Source organism: Phalacrocorax aristotelis, chromosome 10, assembly GCF_949628215.1.
Source record: "Phalacrocorax aristotelis chromosome 10, bGulAri2.1, whole genome shotgun sequence".
Taxonomy (NCBI): Eukaryota; Metazoa; Chordata; class Aves; order Suliformes; family Phalacrocoracidae; genus Phalacrocorax; species Phalacrocorax aristotelis.
In genome coordinates, this window is record NC_134285.1 from 3,064,963 (window position 1) to 3,079,131 (window position 14,169).

The 14,169-nt window shown below is 47.5% G+C and overlaps 1 protein-coding gene across 3 annotated transcripts in view; it reads left to right on the forward strand.

Annotated features, from left to right (window-relative positions):
- The window catches only part of CACNA1H (calcium voltage-gated channel subunit alpha1 H), a 127,314-nt gene that overhangs the window by 35,683 nt on the left and 77,462 nt on the right, over positions 1-14,169 (forward strand). For all 3 annotated transcript variants that reach the window (XM_075104703.1, XM_075104704.1, XM_075104705.1), the window contains exons 6-8: positions 1,439-1,531; positions 3,478-4,267; positions 8,418-8,830. In XM_075104703.1, the coding sequence (XP_074960804.1) occupies positions 1,439-1,531; positions 3,478-4,267; positions 8,418-8,830 (1,296 nt within the window). The remainder of the gene's footprint in view (positions 1-1,438; positions 1,532-3,477; positions 4,268-8,417; positions 8,831-14,169) is intronic.

A 14,169-nucleotide genomic window follows, 5' to 3' on the forward strand; every position in this document is an offset into this window, starting at 1 on the left:
AATTTTTACCTGCTCCTTGGTAGATCATGTTCATTGGTTTTGGCGCGGAGCTGTATTCGCTGGCTCCTCGTCACTCAGCTGCATGGTGGGTGTTGTTACATGCGCTTCAGCATGGGAATTGGGTTTGAAAACTTGCTGGTAAGACATCACCATGTTTGACTTTAGGGTGAGAGGAATCAAAAGTAGGTAGTCTTTCTCTTCCAGCACCCATGAGCTGATGTAAGGTGCTCTGACAGTCTCGGGGAAACTGTGAGTACTGATGGTTGTATGTACAGCAATGCTTCCCCCCTTGCAGATGTGGTCACATACCAAAGATCCATATCTAGGAACTCATTCCAGCTCCTTGAGTTAAAAAAAAAAAAAAATAAATTAAAAAAAAACCCACATGAGAAAAGTGGCAAGGGTTCATGTCTCTCTTCCCTGCAAGTGTTTTTCCCTGATGCTCCAGGTGTGACAAGAACATTGTTTTATTCGCTGCCTCAACAGCAAGTGCTTTTCTGTACATGCCATGCAGAAAGTCCTCTATACTGATCAGGCTTGATCCTTTTCTTGTTCACAACAAGCTAATTCACAGTTTCTTCACTGCAAACATGGTTTAAATTAGGAATAATGCCACTGAAATTGGAGGCAGGTGGCAGTTCTGGGTTTAGGCTAGGACCACCAAGGCTTACATTAGGCGTAGCAAATAGGGTACATCCGTGCAAGTAGATTCTGACAGGAGCTTTGATTTTGATGGAATTTTTACTGGGATTTCAGTTTTAGGACTAGTAGCAAGATAGCACTAGAAGTTTGGTATATTTTATCTAAATAAAAAGTGTAAATTACATGGCAGAATTTGCTTTGCTCTGCACACAGCCTGCGTGGTGTTAATTAAATCCTCAGCTGCTGCTTTAGTGGAAGGAAGACTGAGAAAATGAGTATGAAATCAATTCTACATTTAATTAAAGTAACTCTCTTCGATTCAGGTGCTTTCCCACTATGATATTGGTGATACAGTTGTAACAGTAAGCCAGTAGGAATCGCAAAGAAATTGGTTTTACAGAAACAAAATTGACTCAAAAACGTAGGAATTTTATGAGTAGCATTATAAAACCAGCAGCCTAAGGTAAAAGCCCAGGCCTCTGTAAGAGAGGCTTTTGCTTTGTTCGTAATCCCTCCTTGGAATTTCTTTGCACTGGCTCGGAACCAGCGTTTCAGCTGCTTTATTGTAGTATTTTATCATTTTAATTGTACCAGATTCCTGTAGAAACCTCAGGCCAGTCCTTTGGTCACACATTGCTGCTATCCTAAGCCAGCTGGGGAAAGAAGTGCAGCAGGTCTGGATGGAACCTGAGAGATGCTGTGGAGCGATGAGTACCAGGCACTACCGGAAGATTGATGTTTACTAACTTTTTGGTTGACTCTTGTTCTTATACCTTCTTTCTCTGTCTTCCTGTAGGTTATAACCCTGGAAGGATGGGTTGACATCATGTATTATGTGATGGATGCACATTCTTTTTACAATTTTATATATTTTATATTGCTTATAATAGTAAGTATGAACTGTGAGATGCTCCCATTCCTTGTTCTTGGGGGGTAAAGTTGTTCCCTGGGCTTTTCACAGAGAAGAGCCGGCTAGGATTGAGAGCGGGAGACCTTCCTCCTGCCATAAAGTGTAATTATGCAGGTTGTGACTAGTGCTGTGGGGACAGATTATTGGCTACAAGAGTCCTTTTTAGTGTCACATGTGATGCATAGTCACCGCTTGTCAAGCCATATGGTCCTCCCTCCCTCTTACTCTCCCAGTCCTGGTCTTGTCACCTTGACGCGTCCTAACCGTTGTGCCTTGGCCAAGCGACTGCTAATCAGAACAAAAAGCGGAGAGGCTGTAGCTTTGCTTCCTTTAGCTGCTTCAATGTGCCAGAGGGCACCTCATTTCAGTGAAGGGCCCTCAAACTGTTGCACTTACCTGAGCCCTTTAAATAACAGTAATAATAGCAGTGCACCCTTCTGAGGTCTTACAGTGCTGTCATTCCTAAAAACAAAGGAGTACTCACTGGAGGTGCTGGAGGTTGCCTTCGGAAGCTGCCGTTCCACGTTAGCAAGGCTCTTTTTTCACAATGGGCACAACCTTCTCCAGGGGTCTACATCTGTGGAAAAGTTAAGCAAGCATTTAAGTCAGGAGGAAAGCAGAGGGAAAAGCGCCATGTAGTTGTCAGGCAGGACATGGGACGGAGGCACTTCGAAGTGCTTTTGTGGCTGGATATTCTTTATATATAACCCCATCCTTGTCAACGTGGTTTTGAAGGCCTTGGGAAGTCAAACCACCACAGCTCCTACCACCAGTGGGAAAGGCATGGACCAGAGCAGTGTGAGAGGTTCCCAGTAACGATAGCGTTCTGAAGCTGGTGATATTTGAGCCTTTAGCAATGGGCCATGCATAGTAGAGATTTACGCTCCACTCTTTTGAGCTCTTCTGTACATGTGGATCCTTGCAGAAAAGCCAGAAGGTGACTAATCTCCAAGTCACTTGGAGCTAGGAATAGCACCCTTGCTGTTTCTCCAACAGTATCCAGGCCGATATTACAAACTGGAGAACAGCACTGCAAACCATCTCCCAACACCTTCCCCTGAGGATTCACCAGACAATGGTGCAGATTAAATCCATACGTTTCCTACTGAGCACAGCACAGAGGTTTGGCCATGTAGACAGTGGCAATTTCTTGACGTCAGTCCCTTTCGTGCCTAAGGGCACTGATCCTCTGATGGGAATATCTGACATTTTCCTTTGACTGATTTATGAATCCAAGTGGTGAAAAACCAGTTTGTGGACTCAACAGCTGAGGGATGGATGTAGCCTTATGTCACTTCACATTCTTGTCCTTGGGACTTCATTTTGAAAACCTGGTATCACCCAAGAACACATCAACTCAACCAGACAATAAATCAGGCTTTTCTAGGAGCACTAAATCTCCTAGAGATGCATTTCTCTGTGTCAGAGAGATACAAGAGTACAAGGTCACAGATGCATGGGCCCTGACTGTCCTCAGAAGGAGGGTGCACTCTGCCAGCATGTGAAGTGATAGAGGAAGAGAAGAGGCAGTTTCGGTACAGCACAAATTGGACTTCAGACCATCTTTCCTTGCAGGTTGGCTGGGTGTTTCCTAGTGATCTGTTTTGTGGTGATAACTGCATCGTGTTTCATACACCCTGCATTAGTAGCAAATGTCATCACCATTGAGGGGAGGAAAGTGGTGAAGGCTATTGTTAACAGCTTTCTTTGCCATTGCCAAAATAATTTAACAGGGATTAGGGGAAAATTCAGCAGCTCAGGCACATGTTGACATAACATTTGGTGAGCAGACCCTGAGATTTGGCGTGTTTGGAAATCTTGGGATTTCTAAGAACCACATTTCAAGTCCAGACAGCATGTGGTGGTGAAGAGCGTGTCTTCCTTTGTAAAGTCCCTGCTAATTCCTTTCCCTGTGTTTTCTCCAGGTTGGTTCCTTCTTCATGATTAACTTGTGCCTGGTTGTGATAGCAACACAGTTTTCTGAAACAAAGCAGCGGGAGAACCAGCTGATGCAGGAGCAGCGGGCCCGTTATCTCTCCAACGACAGCACAATTGCCAGCTTCTCGGAGCCAGGTAGTTGCTACGAGGAGTTGCTCAAGTACATCTGCCACATCTTCAGGAAGGTGAAACGGCGGACAATACGCCTGTACAATAACTGGCAGAGTAAGCGCCGGAAAAAAGTTAACCCAAACAGCACCACAAATGGGCAAAGCCACCGAGGCAAAAAGCGCATCACCTCCATACACCACCTCATCCACCATCACCACCACCACCACCACCACCACTATCACATCAGCAATGGAAGTCCTCGGGGGCCACGTTCCAACCCTGAGATCTGTGACCTGGAACTCAAGGTCATGAAACCTGGAAGCCAATTGATGCTTCCTTCTCCATCACCCAACTTGCAGAGCCCTGCTCCTCCTCCGGATTCGGAGTCTGTGCACAGCATTTACCATGCAGACTGTCATGTCGAAGGACCACAAGTGAACTGTAAGTCTTCCAATGCCCCTGCAAGCATTAAACTGACTGCCGGACTCTCCAACCATGGCAACATGAACTATCCTACCATCCTGCCCTCCCCAACTAGCAAAGCCAGTTCTGTTCCGGTTCCCAAAGGAAAGAAGAATGGCAATTCACCTGTGGCTGTGGTTAATAGTCCTGTAAATTTGGGCACAGATTCTTATGGGAAGCTGCAGCAACTGGTAGGAGAGCATGGTAAGGAAAACAAGCTGGTTTGGTTTTTTTTTTTCTTTTTGCTTAGGAAAACTGGGCAAAGGGCAAATTGCTCAAGAGTTAAGGTGTTACTGATAGCCATGTAGGGTGCTGAAGATGGAGGTTGTTTTGTGAATGCTATTTGAACTGAGCACTGAAGCCAGAAGTAGGACAGGTTGAGGGACCGAGAGCTCTGTTCCTTCTACCCTTGTATTTGCAGTCATTGGGTAAAGCAAGATACAGGATGGTCCGGGCAGTGAGTTCAGGCTACTGCTGGAGGCCTCTTTCCTGTGGTTACGAAGCATGTGTTTTTGAGCTCCTCTCACGCACTTAGTGAGATCCTGGAGGTTCTCCCTCTGTTCCCACCCAAGAACAGATCTATGCAGCCCCTGGAATCATTCTGGTGAGTGATGGACCTGCTGGCTGCAGCCCTGCGGCAGAGGAGCCCCACCTGCTGGGAGATGGTACCTTGAAAGGGAAGAGCAGGTGAAAGCTGGTGGAGAAGCATAGGGTATAGGAAACATAAGAAGTTTAAAACAGGGAGGCACAGAAAGAACTCAAAACAGACACTTCTAGAAACCCCTAGTTCAGCTCTGACGAGCCCCCAAATCTCTTTTTCACAAGAAGGAGCAGAAGATTTGGAGGAAGGCCCATGGCCACTGCAGGGTCTTGCTCCGTGCTAATCCTCAGAGGATGTGTGTGCGGGCTGGACTGTAGCAGAGCTACAAGTCTCAGGCTTTCCCTGTTGTCTTTCTCCCTGTGCAGAAGAAATGTAGGACTGCGTGTCACTGCAGGTTTGGAGCTCCATTCAATCTGAATGAACAACTTGGGGACTGTTTTGTACCTCTGTCCCATCCCTATCTGTACAGGCTGTGGCCAAACTGGCACTGCTGGCTATTGTAGTTTTGTCTCCCTTCACGTATAAATCACCCACTGGATTTCTGGAGTAGTGATTACATGCAACGCTTGGGTTTCTATTTTGCAGAATGTTTCCAGTTCTTGTGGCTGGAGCTAAAGGCTGAAAATAGTCTTAAGCCCTCGAACAGTAAAAAGTCAAAAAGATCTAGCTTCTATTTTTTAATCTCTTTAAGCCAAACGTATCATCTGTTTTTTTCAATGCCTGTGTTTTCCAAAACTGTTTATCTGCATGTGCATGGACACAAGTATTTATCCTAGTGATGTATGTGCTGAAAAAATACCAAGCCTAGCTTGGGGAGGGTTACAGTAAAGGTTGCTTGCCAGACAGGTTGGGTGGTTTGTCTTTGTTAATATTCTTTTTTTAAGGGACCATACAAAAGGGTAAAGTGGATTGGTTATAGGAATTGCCTTCGGCAGACATTTCTGTACGCTTGGGAGCTCAGTAGGAGGGCAGAAAGGGGCAAGGTTAGTTGCAGCGTTCTTCTGTTGTTAAGCAAGGTCTTTATATGAATCACCAGTTCATCTTTAACTATGCAAGTTAATAAAGGTTATTATGAGAACATGTATTTACCCTGAGATAAAAGCCCAGGCTCTGCAGAAGACTGGAACTGAGAAAGCAAGGATGAGCAGAAGAGCTGTTGCTTGGAAGGCAGTGCTCAAGTCAGAGGTTTGGTTCTTCGTGCTTGCAGGGGGATCTGCTGGTGGGGCCCTCTTCAGGAGAAGAACGCCCCAGATCTCAGTCCCCACTGTGACATCTCAGGGCCACTTCAATGACTTAGGAGATTTTCACATAGCCTGGGGTAGTTCTTTGAAAGCTGGAGGTTAGGTGGAGTTGCTATTAATAACGCAATATAGCATCCTCTTTTTATGGAGGCATTTCAGCCCAGAGGATGCCAAAATGCTTTAAACAAATCTCCTGAAATTGTTTTGTCTCTTTCAGAAGTGTGGTCGTATCTAGGGGAAGGGGTGGATGCTGCAGCTCTTGGCTGGTGAGCAGCAGCTTATCTGGCACCCTGAGGAGCACAGGGTCTGGGAAGGGAAGCAAGTCAGCTGGGTCCATCTGGAGACCCTGTCACACAATGTGTCCGTGCCCAGCTCTTCCCCTATGGGGCTCTGATTCTTTTCAGGCTCTCCTTCCCACTCCTGCCGCAGCCCTTCCTGCCCCATGCCAACAGGGCTGAGTCGGATTCACTTCTGCACCGCAACCATCTTCGTACAGCAGGAATGATGGATATGTCTTCAAGGCTTCGGCAGGATCTTTAAGTGCCAGATAAGCTAGCTGCTGAGGGTGTAGCTCTGCCAGGCACAGCTCCCAACTTCTGTTTCTCCATCCCAACCTAAACTTAGCAAAGGAGACATTTTAAGTACCTACCCTGTGCTCGGCAGGGAAGGTAAGGTCTCACAAGCTCGCCCAACCCTCCTGGCCTCAGCTTCTTTGGGCAAACAAAATGCTATTTCACTTAATTATCTCTCTGCTCCTACAAGTCAACAAGCAGAGTCTGTTCACTGCAAGACTTGTGCAAGGGGAGCACACAAGTGATAACTGAGAGCATTAAGGAGGCATTAGCAGCCAGGGCACTCACAGCCCCAGCTGGAAACAAGGTTAGTGTCTGCTGGGAAAGATGCAATTGTGGGAGAGAGTATTCTCTTCCCTTCTTTTGTTGTGGAATTGAACAGCATAAAGTACAGCCTGTTCCTCCGTGTTCTCGTGCCCTGCAATGCTGTGAGGTTATTTTAGCAGGCAGCCAAGGAGACTCTGGTATTTTGAAGACATCTGCGGCGCCAGTATTTTTCATATAATTTTTAACACTTTGATAGCATTAAAAGATGTCTGGCAAGCCCACTGCCTCTGCTATCCATGCTACTGTGGCTGTGCTGCAGTCTTTCCTCGTCAGACTGGTCCCGATCAGAAACGCCGTGCTAATGCGCAGTGCTGCACCGGTGCTGCTTGCAGGTTGAGTAAGGGGGCAAATATTTCTGATCCTCCTGGTGTCTTTGACGTAGTGACCAGGAGGAGGACAGTCCTCTCCTGCAAGGCTGTTTTGAAGGTCAGTGATATCTGGGTGACATTCAGGCAAGTAAAATATATTTTGAATTTGTCACAACCCGGTTTTCAAGCTAATGGGGTGCTTTATTTTGTTTGGTGCTGCCTTCTCTTTAAAGGCGTCCTCAAGTGTCAGCCAGGAGTAGTTGAAATCAGCAGCGTTATTGCTGGGTGAGCTCCAAGCTCCTGGGCCGAGAGCCAGGAGCATCCACTGCCTCTTGCTTGGTCTCCCCAAAACCTACCCAAGCATCCCCATCCAACCTCCAGTCAGGGGCATGTTACAAGGGAAAACTGTCCCCTCCTTATTTCCCTGAATCTCAAGGAAAGTTTTTGTTGATGCTTGAATGGCATTTTGTAGGAAGGATCACATGCTCACAGTACTGCATTCCTGTTGGGTTTTTTCTACCATTAGTATCTGTTTCCTAAATATGAGGAAACTAGGAATTTAGTTTTTAAGAGGAAATAAAATCTGGTTCCTGTTCCACCCGAATCACCCTTGTTATGCTTGTCCATATCATCTCCATACCCTGGCCCTGTGAGGGCAGCCAGCATTTCTCCTCACACCACAAAACATGTGGCAGTGTGTTTGATTTTTAAGACACCATGAACACTCAGTCCTGTGCCTCAAGCAAAGAATTCACCTGAGCTTTATTAAAGGCTGAAGGAGGGATGAAGGAGACTGAAGAGACTACGTGACTCTCCGAGCTGTCATCGTGGTCTGTAGCCACCTTTGGCCCATTTCTCCTTTTCCCTCCTCACTATTAGCTAAATGGAAGCGCTATCTAAATTGGGTGTAGCAACTTGATAGTGCTCAGATCACCGCTAATAATGTTAGGCTGGTCAGAAATAATCAAAAATAATTGAAAGTGAGAGGTGTGCCAGCCAGTCTTCCCCCAGCAGCAGAACACAAAATGGCTGCCATGCTGTGTGGAGAGAGCCCCTTGGCCCCATGTCCATGGAGGGAGCTAGAGGATGCTTGGGGAGAGGGGATCAGAGAGAAAAATGAGGCAAAGCAAGAGCCGCTTGGTAAGATGGACGGCATGAAGGCTGTATTTGGGTATTACATTTATTTGAGGATGCTGCAGAAGCTGTTCCACCCTGGACAGACCCAGCGCCGCCTGACTGGGGACACGGGGCTGTCCGCCATGTTGAGGGTGTGAGGTGGCTCACGGTGTGCGTCTCCCCTTGCAGGTCTGAGGCGGACACCCAGCCGGCTGTCGGGGCTGAGCGCGGCGTGCCCGCTACCCAGCCCGCCGGGCGGCACGCTGACCTGCGAGCTGCAGGACTGTCCCTTCTGCGCCAGCCTCCTGGAGGACCCCGAGTTCGCCTTCAGCGAGTCCGACAGCTGCGACTCTGACAGCAACGGTGTCTACGAGTTCACCCAGGACCTGCGGCACGGCGACCACAGAGACCAGCTCCAGCAGCAGCGGGGCAGGAGGAGGAGGAAGAAGAAAAAACCCAAGGAGAGGAACAAGGTCGCCCGCCTGTGGAAGGCTTTTGGCAGCAAGCTGAAGAGGATTGTGGAGAGCAAGTACTTCAACCGAGGGATTATGATAGCCATTCTCATCAACACGCTGAGCATGGGCATCGAGTACCACGAGCAGGTGAGTGCGGGACTGGCCTGAAGAGCCCTGAGGCTTTGTGGTTTCAGGTGCTCAGCGTGGCGGCTTGCGTGGTGGTTTGGGGTGACTCTGTCGAAGCCATGCCAGAGGAGGAACAAGCGGTTTTCATGCAAGCTGGAAACACCAAATGGGGCCGAGGGCCTGATCCTGCAGATGTGTGATGATCAGGAGCATCCTTCTGTGTACAAAAAGCCTAGAAGGTGTCTGGCAGCACTGCTGAGGTGTGGAGACTTTAAATGTGTGTGTCGCGACATGGTGGCTCAGAGCCTGACTGCTTAAGTTGTTTGCTGTGAATTATTCATATAAGTGTGAATTGTTTTGATGGAAATACTCCTTTGGTCTAATGATGGTGGTGCACAATGGCCCTTGTAGTGTAAATAACCCATGCAGAAGTTTCTTCTTTGATACTGGACCTCTAAATAAAGACATAAACTGTCAGGCAATGCTAAAAGAAAAAAAGTTAGCTTCTCCCTGAAGGCTCCAAAACCTTTAATTTGATCTAATAGGGTGCAAGAAGGTCTGTCTTTTAAGTGTTTGGAGGGAGGAAAGAAAAATCATACTGTTCCCAGTATTAGTCTGAAATGATGATGGCAGAAAGCAGTGCTGGCAGCTGAGGACAGCTTGTCCTTGTTGCTGGCTGATGAGAGCTTGAGGGGCTGTGCAGTGGGAGAGGGAGGCAAGTTATCTCAGTATCTCTAGTTGGTCACTCTAGGGAAAGCTATGCTTTTCTGGGCTTTTCTTTCTTGGAAAACCTGGCTACTTTCAAATGTTTTCTCAAAAAGTGCTCTGGAATTTCTCATGTTGCTTCTGTATCAGGTGCAGAAAATGCATGTCAGGGAGGCCAGGTGATCCTCATACTGATCTTCTGTGAGGTGGTTAGTCAAAGGTTCATCAGTGCTCCCCCAAAATCTCCACTGCAGGATCAGGACCAGCTCAAGGTTCTTTATAAAGCTATTCCTCCTCTCTGCCTTGGCCCATCCACTCAGGAGCGAGGAGGAACGGCAGACAGACTGGCGTAGTACATCCAAAGGCAGGACAAGAGGCTCTGTGTTTTCTTCTCCATTATTTCCCAGGATTAAATCCTTCTCAGGACCATGGCAAACAATTCTCCAGAGTGCTCCTACTTTATTTTCTCTCCACTTGTGTGCTTTAAACCTCCATATTCTGTGCTGAGACATATTTTCTTTCAGAAAAGCAAGTACTCAGCTAAAACACATGAACCTCAACTGTGCAGCAATAAATTAGTTCACACTTACAGCAGAGAGGGTCCAAGCCCAACAAAGAAATAGCTGTCGCTGTCAGCTTTCTGTCTGGTTAGTTGTTCCACAACAAGTTTTAAAATTAGGAAGTACACCTTGTCAGTAGCCTTTGAATAGACCATTCATTCCTCGTGGTGGCTGCATTTCTGCATGGATACTCCTTTGTCGGGCGGATACAGCTTTGTCGGTCCTTGGATATAGCTATGATGGGTGCTGGGGGAAAACCTTAGGCAGGCTGCAGTGAGAAAGCCCAGGGATCACATGGAGTCTGTCCACAATCACTCGTATAAAGGTAACTTGTGATAATTACATCCTTGATGCTAACAAAGGAAAACTGTAGCCGGCAGGTTTATATTGGATTTTACCTTGTAAAAGATTTGCTTTAAACCATCTCAAAGCCAACGGCAATAAAGATTCTGAAGCTTTTGGCTACGGAACATCAGACTCCTGCCAGCTTTGCTCACCGGCACTGCCCAGCATGGGCCCAATAAAAAGGGAGGAATTTTGAAGTGAAACCTGTAAAAGTTCCTCCACGTGCCTGACTGCAAAGCGTCTCTGGTACGCAGCGGGGATAACGAGCCGTGGAGCTGTCAGAGCCCAGCTTCGAAACACCTTGCCCAAGCACTCTTCTATCAACAGAGTGACCTCCAGGGCATCGCCAGAGGCTGAGACACTATCCAAAAACAATAGAAAATGGCTTTACTCTCCCGAACTGTTTGGCATGAAAGTCTGGAGCTTCTGTGAGCAAAGCAGGGTGATTTCAGAACCTGCAGCCCTCCTTGTGTGAGAACTGGCTGCAGGACTCGGGGTGGGGGGGCTGGCTTTGTGTGGAGATAAGGAGAAGATGCCTGAGCGAAGTTGTCACGAACCCACTGCATGGTGTTGGGACAGAGGGGAGGTGAGAATGGCTCGTTTTGGCTATGCCATGATCCTTGCCAGGAAAAACAGTTTAATCACAGCTTTCTGGTTACTGAGGGATGGATGCTGCCCAGTCACTCTGCACCTCTGCTCAGAGCAGGTATGACAAGGCGAGAAGGTGTGAGCCTTCCCCAGGCTATTAACCAGGCGTGGGCATTGCCATCATCTCCTCCATCCTCCCGAGGGCAAGCCTGGAGGCCATTCCCCAAGGTATAAAGTTTTAGGACCTGCCTACAAGGATAGCCACTCTGTGGCTCTCCTCTGCTTTCCTTGCTCCCCCCCGAGCAGTTCAGTGTTACCCAGAGAGCAGGGTTCAGGTTCAGCATTGGGGAGGCCTCCTGTGCTCTGTGCCTGCAGACAGCAGCATGGGCAGGGGACTTCTGGGCCCTGAAGCCCTGCAAAACCTCACCTACCATGGAGATATTTGCTCTGGGTGGAACAGCTTAAGCAGGTTCCCTGGTCTTGACTCCTGCCACTTCTTTTCAGCCATCGACTGGTTTTGTCAAACTGGGCTGCAATCAGTGCAGCAGCCACAGGGAAGCCCTCCCCTAACCTCACTGTCTGTAAGGAAATGCCCAATCCCTTTTATAAAAAAACTGTTAATGGCTGCTTGCTTTTCTTTTCCAGCTTCTCAGACTTCATAATCATCAGTGGCTTTGCAAGTAGGTGGGCACACCATATACATTTTTATTTCAGAGTGCTATTCAAAGCCAAGGCATCAATCCTCTGTGTGCGTGGGAGGGGTGGAGGGTACTGAACAACATATGGCGTGGGAGATAGAGCAGTAGTAGTCCTTACTGCGTTATCTCTCCTTTCATCCCGGGACATAGCGGCACTCCACGAAGAAGTCTCATGGAGCCCTCTTGAGGCAAGCGAGCATTATTGTCCATATCTTCTGGATAAGGAAATCGAGGTTGCAAGGTGCCAGGCTGGAGTTAAACCTGGTGGGCTTTAATGCTGGCCCTTATCGTAGCCACAGGGCAAGGGGGCACGTGTGCTGTAGCAGCACTTTGGTAACACCCTTTGACAAAACAGGAAGGTGATCTGTGTCTGTACTGCCACGGTTCTACCTCCAGATGAATGAGAGAGACCTGTCCATACCCAAATCCCCTCAAGGCTTCAATATGTGTTTTTGTGGGAGTCTGAAGCTCACAGCAGTCTGCTCACACAGTTTCCCTGGCTGCTCTTGGCTAACATAGCTGACACCACCCCATTTAATGCACGTAGCCCACGTAATAACCTTTTAGGCAAGGACCCTGTCCTGTGGCTAAGGGCGCGACCACTGCATCAGCTAGTTGACTCACAGGAAAGATGAGGACATGCTAGAATTGCTTTGCACCAAGCTGTCCTTTAGCATTCCTGCTCTTCTCAGAGGCAGATTGAAGATTTCATGGCAGCACAGCCGGTTTGCGGCAGGAGATCCGGGTAGCGGGAGGCAGCTGATGATGGGAAGCGAGTTTCTTTGGGACTTCAGTCATTAATGGCAATCAAATTCTCCCGCACAGCACATCCGCAGGGTTAACAGCCAGCTCTGTCTCCAACTGCCACGTTGTACAGGGCTGGTAATTAGGAGGTTACAGGATGCTGTTAGCAGCAGCACAACTTGTATTTCAAAGGTTAATTGGCTGGTTTGGAATTCCTTTTTTTTTTTCCCCTGCTCTTATGCTTTATTTATTTATTTGTCTATCTCCAGCACGAATAAGCACTCCAACAGATGAGGAAAGCCAAGTACAAAGAAAGCAGCAATCCTTGCATTAATCTTCCAGGCAATTTCAATACATTGGATGATTTTGTTATGCATTCATTGCAGCTGGCAATTCTCCAGAGTATCTGAGAACGTGCCATGGCACTGCAGCAACCAAGCAGGAGCAGCGCACTCCAAAAGCATGACCTCTGCCATGCCTTTGGGGCAGTGGGGAGAGATGCCTGGCACAGGCAGGTCCTGTTCCACAAGGTGTTTCCAAATGCCTCGCTGCCACTTTTCAGTGATACCTTTTTGTCCCCGAGTCAGCTCCTGTGTGTGCTTCCCTGACTGGTCTGAAGAAATAATTGCTACTTCTTTGGTCTGCCCTAATTCCCAGCTCCCCAATTATCCAGTAGGTCAGAGTCCTGTTCATTTGTCCAAGAGAGGTGCTGGCATTATCCCTGCAGAAGGGTGAGCTGGCATTATCCCTGCAGAAGGGTGAGCTCTGAATTCATCCCTGAGGAACTCTGGTTTAAGTTGTGAGGAGGGACCTCCACCTGGCTTCCCAGAGGAATTTGCAAAGTGGCTGTTGATACTTGTAATGGTTCCCCATAAAAGGCTCAATTTACATCAAATGGCACTAGAAATGCTATTTTATATTCACTTCTCAGAAGGGAAGTACAAATTAGTATTTTTTCCAAGCTATTGCTGTTCAAAGAGCTTTTAATTGCTTTTCTGATCCTTCATCCATGGCATGTTTCATTCAGAACAGCTGTCTTTAGAGTAGGTTTGAGCTGACCTTGGTGGGCACCCGGTGGTCTGTTGCTTATCAGTGTAAGAGAAGTATTGGTTTTGAGCAGCACATTTTATTATTCTGGAGTAAAAGTAATTCAGTGTGATTTCAGGTAGCAACTAGCTTCTCTAGTGATGTTCTGTTTTGGCCTGGAAAGCTCAGCACTTACTCAGAAAGCAGAGGAGAATCTTTCGGTGGTGTTTGAAGCAAATTGCTTAAATTCCTTTTGAGTTGTGAGTCAATAAAATGTTATCCTGATCTGAGATTCTCACTTTCATCTGGCAAAACTTGATCATTCTTCCAACTTTTTTGCAAGATCCAATTTTAAGAACTCGCATACTGGCTGGACTTGAAGCAGATTCCCCCAGCCCAACCCGGGATGTGAAAATTCAGCCCAGTGTGTTTGTGCTTATTGCATAAATGATGTGAGACTCATTCTGCTCTTAGTAGTCCTTTGTTCTATGTGTTTGGGCTTTGTCAGCTACATACCAAGCTGTCCCTCCCTGCTCCCCCTCTGAGGTCCCAGCAGTAAGCGTGGGGTGGATGGTTTTCCCCATGTGCTGGTTTGGTAGGGAAGCTGTGTCGCTCGAGAACATGTGCTGGGTCTCCTGAGCAGAGCGACAGAAATTTGGCTCGTTCAACAAACAGCTTGTGGTAATCTGAATTC